General features: G+C 35.7%; 1 protein-coding gene across 1 annotated transcript; it reads right to left on the bottom strand.

The window, feature by feature from the left end:
- Positions 1-3,919: 3,919 nt before the first annotated feature.
- On the bottom strand, positions 3,920-4,924 carry LOC131951962 (arg8-vasotocin receptor-like). The gene has a single exon (XM_059314432.1). The coding sequence runs from the start codon at positions 4,922-4,924 to the stop codon at positions 3,920-3,922; it is 1,005 nt and encodes a 334-aa protein (XP_059170415.1).
- Positions 4,925-8,043: the final 3,119 nt, after the last annotated feature.

Genomic DNA, 8,043 nt, shown 5'->3' on the forward strand with positions numbered 1-8,043 from the left:
GTTTAGTTACAGTGGAGAATCTGAACTATGTGTCGAACTGTAAAATAGTAATTAGAACAATTTTTGTTTTTAGACAGACTATTAATCACAAATTTATTTAAAGATGTTAATTAATTTATTGATTTATTCATTGGTAGATTAACCACATGAATTTGAAATGTTCAGAGCAATAACTTAACTTATAGTGAATAGTGACGTCACATGATTTGTTTACTTTTTACAACAATAATGGCGCTTTCCATGCAAGATTGTGTTGCCCATTCAGAACTTTTAACGCGTTATAAATCTAATTTTCTGTCGGCTATAGCTTTGGCTTTAACGATGCGTCCGGTTGCTATATTTTTTAGGTTTCAACACTATTATCAATTTTTTTAAACAGTTCTTTTTATTTTAGTATACAATACATTTCTCTAGATATACAGATGAGATGTCGAAGGGAGAAAAAGTTATGAATCTAGATCTAGATCTAAATCTAAGTCAAACTACAATTAATTTGTTAAAAATAAAATCAATAATAAAAACACGTAAAATGATTGATTACACTATTTTAATCCTTTAATATTTGTTATAAATCTTTACTTTTTAGCTTCACGGATCATCTAATTCAAGAATACAAGTGATTTATCTAGCTAGGTCCTAGATCTAGATCTAGCAAGAGTTACGGAAAAAACTAGACCTAGACTTAATCAAACCAGTCATAGAATCAGTGGCGAAACTAGAAAATAAGGGCCACCCCGCAAAAAAACTTTTTAGCCCCCCCCCATATATATATATATATAAAGATATATATATATATATATATATATATATATATATATATATATATATATATATATATATATATATATATATATATATATATATATATATATATATATATATATATATATATATATATATAGGCCCTATATATACAAACTCAAAATACGAACACAGGATACTCATTGCTGGCCTGTTCAAGTTTTGAAAAAAATCAAAACAAATTACAACAGCATGTCATGATTGTAAGTGCATTAGTGTGTTTTGTGAAAATCGGTTTTATTTTATCTTTGCTATAATACCTCTTAACCTCTAGTCGGTCAAAAGAATATAAACCATGAAAGCTTTGTATATAAGTAATGGTGTCTCGTGTTATGTTTATTTTTATGTTGTTTTTTTAATTTATATTATTAATACATTTCCTTTTTATACAATGTCATTCTTTAGTAAGTACTTTATAAAAAAATAATAATTAAGAGAAGTAATTGCTTTTTAATTTGTTTGGTATAAAATCTATTAAAAGGAGCCTATGAGCACCCCATTTGACTATTTAAAAAAGGGAAATAAGTTATGGAAGTGGGTTGAACGTTTGCTTATCTTTGATAAGTTTGTTTGTAGGAGAAAGGACTCGGCTTTCACAGTGGTTTAAAAACAAAGGGAAAGAGAATATACAAGTGCGTGGGGTGGTGTCTATAGAATAAAGATAATCCAACCGCAGCTACGGTAATCTTTTTACAAAACAATAATTAAGTAAAAAGATGCAAGAACATTGAAAAAAATTTAACTATAAAAAATTATTATGGTCGGCCGTGGGCCCCTAAATGGCGTGGGCCCCCCCCCCCCACATTGCGGGGTCTGGCGGCACTGTAGTTCCGCCCCTGCATAGAATCTAGATAATTCTAACTTGATCTAGATAATAATGAGTTTCTATACTAAACTATATCAGATCTTCCTTATTTAATATAAAACTTTGTTTGTTTAGCTATGGAATTGATTTGAAAGATACTAGATTTAGGGCCTATTTGCTTACATCAAGTTTCATAAGCAGACTCAAGTTATTAATATAGTAGACTTACCCGTCATTCCTTGGATAACTGTTGATTTTGGGGTCATCCATAAAAAACATCACGTCTGTCACTTATCGTCACAAAAAACCAGACCCCACATTCAAAAAGACGTTTTTTTTTATCTTTTAAAAACACTGATTTCGGCTGAGCATTTGTCTGACCACACTATCCCTTCATATAATAACGTCACAGTTGACCTATTCAACTCTACTTCACCTGCCCAGTGTCCCGTTAAGTCTCAGACAACATGTTTTTATCGTGTAAAAAATCTATTTCGGCCGAGCATGTATCTGACCAGACTATCCCTTCATATGCTGAGAACAAAGAAACAGGTGAACTCAACTTCACCTGCCATGTAACCCGCGAAGTTCAGATAGTCAAACTTATCTTTTATATCTAAAAAAATTGAATTTTTTCTTAACATTGACGTGATATGTCTAGAACCCGTGCCACCCGCATGAAAGCCTGTTACAATAACTACTTAGCTGTCTAAACTCGTGACGTCACTGATGTTTATTGTTGTATAAGTTAATGCTGTGAGTCTCCTTATGCAACTTGATTTACGCGCATAGGCACTATCTTGATCTAGATCTAAGTCTAGTAGCTTTCAAATTAAATTTTATTTTAAATTAGCCTATTGCATAGCTAAACAAACAAAGATTTATATAAAATAATGAAGGTCTGAAATAGATTCTAGATGTAGAATTTACATTAAGTCTAGATCTAGAATTTACGCTCTTGAGGGGGGGGGGGTGCAAACCGAAAAGTTTGTCCCCGGGCGCCGGGAAGGGTCGCTACGCCTCTGAGTGACCTCCTAGATGTAGATCTAGATTCATAACTTATTCTTCCTTCGACAGCTGATCTGTAGATCTAGAGAAATTTATTGTAAAAATAAATGAAAAAGACAGTTGAAAATTGATATGTGTTGGAACGTATTAAATACAGCAAACGGACTTATTGTTAAATTTATAGCCGACAGAAAATTAGCTTTAGAAAGCGTTAAACATTGGAATGGAAACACTATCTTCTTCGATAGAAGCCGCCATTGTTGATGTAAAAAGTAAACAAATCATGTAACGTCACTATTCAGTCAAAGTTAAGCCATTGTTTGAAACTTTTATAATTAATGTGGTTAATCTAGCAATGGATACATCAATAAATTAATTAACTTCTTTAAATAAATTTTTGATTAACACTCTGTCTAAAAACAAAAATTGTTCTCTACCTACATACTATTTTACAGCTCTCCACATAGTGCAGATTCTCTCCTGTAGCTAATCAGACAAACAAAAAAAAAACAAATAAACATGTAAACAAACTTGAGCTTTAGTAGTATATATAGATAACGCAAAAGAACGCTAACTTGTTAGCGTAATAGGCTTCCAAGCTGGTGGCACGGGTTCGAGACACATAATGTCGAGGTTAGATGTGAATGATACAGTTGCCTATCTGAACTTGGCGGGATACAGTGCAGGTGAAGTAGTTCACCTGTTTCTTTGTCCCCAGAATAGGAAGGGATAGTATGTTCAGAGACATGCTCGGCCAGAATCGTTTTTTTAAACGATAAAAACATGTTGTCTGAGACTTGGCGGGTGAAGTAAAGTTGAGTAGGTCACCTCTGACGTTAGTAAATGAAGGGATAGTGTGGTCAGACCCATGCTCAGCAGAAATCGGTGTTTTTAAAAGATAAAAAAAAAACGTCTTTTTGAATATGGAGTCTGGTTATTTTGTGATATGATAAGTGACAGAGGTGATGTCATTTACGGATGACCCCCGAAACCCACAGTTATCTAACTAGATAACGGGTAGTCTAGTTTTATTTAATACTCGACTTTTCGGTTTGTGTTGTGTTTTTGATGTGTTTGCGTTGTGTTTGTGTTGTGTTTGTGATGTGTTTGCGTTGTGTTTGTGTTGTGTTGTGTATGTTTTGTATTTGTGTTGTGTTAGCATATCTTTTAGTCGCAACATGGGGGAAATAGAGAAGACACTGGTTTATTTGTATGCAAGCATTTTGTCATTAAGTTTATCTAAACTTATGATTTTGTCATTTAGTTTATCAAAAATTATGATCTTATCATTTAGTTTATCTAAACTTATGATTTCGTCATTCGCGTCTTGCTAAAACCTTTGAGCAGGGAGAAGAAAACATTTCGATATTTTGTGCTCATCTTGTAGTAGACAAAGATGCTGACGGCCGAGTTGATGCTGTCGGCGGTGAACATGAGCGATGTGGTGATGTTGAACAAACGTTGGTACTTCCCCGTGGCGCCGAAGTCCTTGACACACGCCATCGCCAGCGACAGCAGGAAGTACGGCGTGTAGCAGACGATATAGATGGTGGAGATGAGGATGATCATTTTCACAGCAGACTTGTCGCGTTTGGTCACGTGATCATGCATTGTTGCTGATGACGTAGACAGACGCCATTTTGTCGTCTGGATAAACTTTTGGACCAGTGCGATGGTCAGAATAACCACAATGATGAATGACGTCAATTGAGCAGTGATACCAAACGATAAAATCGCACTTTCGATTCTGTAGCCGTCTTCAGTGTAAACTAGGCCCATGGTGGAAATGTTTGTTTCGTTATCGATTACTGGGCCTACGTAACACGCAAAGTATATTGGTATCGCAGTTAATATTGAGAATAAGTACACGAATCCAATAATCACAATGGTCCGTTTGTGTGTGATGATGCTCTTGATCTTTAGAGGCAGAGAAATACAGAGGTACCTCTCTAATGTGATGAAGACAATCAGAAGACTTATGACCCGGATGGAGATCACGTGGGGCCAGCTGGAGGCTAAATATACCACAGCATACCAGTGGCTCAACGCTTCTTGAACCAGGGTCTTAATGTTGAAACACGTCCATAGCTGGGACAAGAGTGCTAACGTGTCGGCCACAGACAAACTCAACAAAGAAATGTTCATGTAGTCTTTGAACCCCTGCTTGATGAACACTATCATGTTAACGACATTGAACGCAACGCCGAAAAGACAAATGACGCCGTTGACGACATCACTGCAGATGAGCTCAAATAATTGTGACGTCATTAGAGGTATAGCCTCTAGCTCGTCTCCTTCCAAATTAGACATCTTGCGAGAATCTGTTCTATCTTTACTTTTTCTTGATTCAATTATTCAAGGTACAATTCATAAACATTTGGATTTTAAACTGTACATCCCCCTGCCTTAGTCAACACATTTTTAAAGAAGTCTGTATAGACGGTAAATCGTAGCCAGGCGCCTTCATGTGTACGAACTATCTAACTGCAAAGTACATTTCAAATATTCCAAAACAAACAGCTGATTTGTGAATTGAGTTGAAAGTAATTTGATTCCTTTCATTGCTACACTCAACACATTAAAACTATTTTAGCCGTCAATTATTGCGGTCTAAGTTCATTTTGTCAGCACTCAACAACCGCGCCAATGAGGCATCGAACATGTGATATCTATAAATAATTTCATTACAGATACAAGTTAAGGTTTTGTATATCAAGCACGATGCATTAAAACGGTATGCTAGATAAAAGTAATTATAAAAATATTATAAAGAGTTCAGTTTTTGTTCTAATTACAGATCAGTGTCGTATGTATACAAGTTTGTCATTGCGTGCTCTCAGGATAGGCAGATAAACAACTTAGTAAAGTAGAGACCGTCTAATTAGTGACGTAGGCTAATTAAAACAACTGCGCAGTCATTATAATTTAAGAGGGTAGATCTTAGTTCAGAGCCAGTACTGTAATTAAAAACAATTCGGGGTTAGCGATCTATTTTTATGTCAATAATTTTTAATTGTCAATATTTTAGAAATATTGGACGAGATAAAATCTACTTCGTAAATCCAAAATTATAGAAGTTCTTAAAAAAAACTCCTTCGTAAAGTCATTAATTAACGGCAATTACTTCGAAAAATGTATGTTGATGAATTACATTTATTAAAAATATTACTTTATTTTAGAAGTTAATTGCTATTGACAGCTGTGTAATTAATTGATTATTTTTTTCTGCTCTATGGTATTCCATCTTCATGTTGTCTTGACTTCCCTGTCTTCAAGGACCCACCCCTTAGTCACATGTTCACATTGTGTTTCTTTCCTGTGTGTCTTCAACGTGGGTGTCGTAGGGAGAATGTCACATTCCTGGGTGATGTTCTAGAACTTTTTTCTGTACTTTAGTCTATGGCCAACTGGGCCATCTTCTAGTGACTCTATTCTGTTACATTCCATGACTAACTAGGCCACTTCCAAGGAGTCTATTCTAGGCTGTATTCCGTGGCCAACTTCTTTACTAACATGGTGATCTGCTGAAGGAGGGTCCAATATCAGCAAGTTCTATACTGCTAGTTTAGCTGAAATCTGCAGACTGGACATGTACGCGACGCCTGTAGACGTAGTCAGTGAGTTCAAGACACTCTAGACGTAGTCAGTGAGTTCAAGAAATCTATGAGCTCAGATGACCCCAACACTACAAATGGCGTGATTCACACCTGAGGTTATCAAGTGCACTGATCTCTGCTTGATCTAACCGTCAATATCTTGCGACTGATCGGGTATTGATAGTTTTAATTGATTAGTTGGTCCGTAGTGATTAATTGTTCGTTTACACAACTGTGATTAGTTTATAAAATAAACAGTGGATGTTTGATCTATTTGTATGTGTATTTACTTGATTTAATTAATTTCGATAAATCAAAGCTACTTACTTAATGAAGGAACAATGCGATGGTTAGTAATAAAGCAGTTGTTTAATTGATCATATTAAGACACCATACTTCACCATACACCATCAAACTTTATCTGGTAACATCAAACAACATCATAAACCATCAAACAATCGCATACACAATCAAACATCATACACTATCTAACATTACCATACACCATCAAACAATATCATACACCATCAAACATCATACACCATCAAACATCATACACTATCTAACTTTACCATACACCATCAAACACCATCTGGTAACATCACAGAACATCAGAAAACATCAGAACTAGTAGCCTAGATCACACACCTTCACACAAAAGATCTGCAAACCACAATGTTTAAACACCACATAACAACAACACACAAAATGAACAGTAAGTAAAAAATAACAACCTAGCAACACAAGAGAAAAGTTAATCAAACGACTAGCATAGATTTACATGTAAACAAGGACAATGGAATGGTGCCATGGAAGTTATTGCTTAACTTTATCAGGCTTCGGGTCTTAGAGTGGAGACAATCTTACGTTTACTGACGTGTGTGTAATTTACCTTATAAATGGCTAATGTACTATTAGATGAACTCTATTTAAGAAGAACGTTCATGCAATAAACCTTAAACAAATAAACGCAATGTAAGGAACCGGATATTGCTTACAGTGAGTGGGATGAACCCGTCAAATATTTGAAAGATCCTCCACAACCCAAGATTTTATTGAACAAACACACGGACACACAGTTGAACAGACACACAGTTGAACAAACACGCGGATACAGTTGAACAGACATACAGATGAACAAACACACGGACACACAGATGAACAAACACACGGACACAGTTGAACAGACACACGGACAAACAGTTGAACAAACACACGGACACGTAGAAGAACTAATACATCATTACAGTTCATTCATTCAAGAAGCCAAAACATATGATGTCATTTATTTGGACACAAATGCCATGTCATCATATACAGAATCACTAGAGGTCAAATGTCATCACATACAGAATCACACTAGAGGCCAAATGTCATGTCATCACATACAGAATCACTAGAGGCCAAATGCCATGTCATCACATACAGAATCACTAGCGGTAAAGGCCATGTTATCACATACAGAATCACTAGAGGCCAAATGACATGTTGTCATCACACACAGAATCACTAGAGGCCAAATGTCATCACATACAGAATCACACTAGAGGCCAAATGTCATGTCATCACATACAGAATCACTAGAGGCCAAATGTCATGTCATCACATACAGAATCACTAGCGGTAAAGGCCATGTTATCACATACAGAATGACTAGAGGCCAAATGACATGTTGTCATCACATACATAATCACTAGAGGCCATGTCATCACATACAGAATCACTAGAGGCCATATGACATGATGTCATCACAATCACTAGAGGCGCCAAGAATCCTAGACCGATGCACTTAACCAAGAAATGATACCAAGTGCACTAAATCTAGAACAGATT

The sequence above is a fragment of the Physella acuta genome, unplaced genomic scaffold (genome assembly GCF_028476545.2).
Source record: "Physella acuta isolate Inbredline_101_S28 unplaced genomic scaffold, ASM2847654v3 ptg000841l, whole genome shotgun sequence".
Taxonomy (NCBI): domain Eukaryota; kingdom Metazoa; phylum Mollusca; class Gastropoda; family Physidae; genus Physella; species Physella acuta.

What these genes read in the sequence shown, in the direction of transcription:
- LOC131951962 (XM_059314432.1), bottom strand. Translation starts at nt 4,924, where the DNA reads ATGTCTAATTTGGAAGGAGACGAGCTAGAGGCTATACCTCTAATGACG.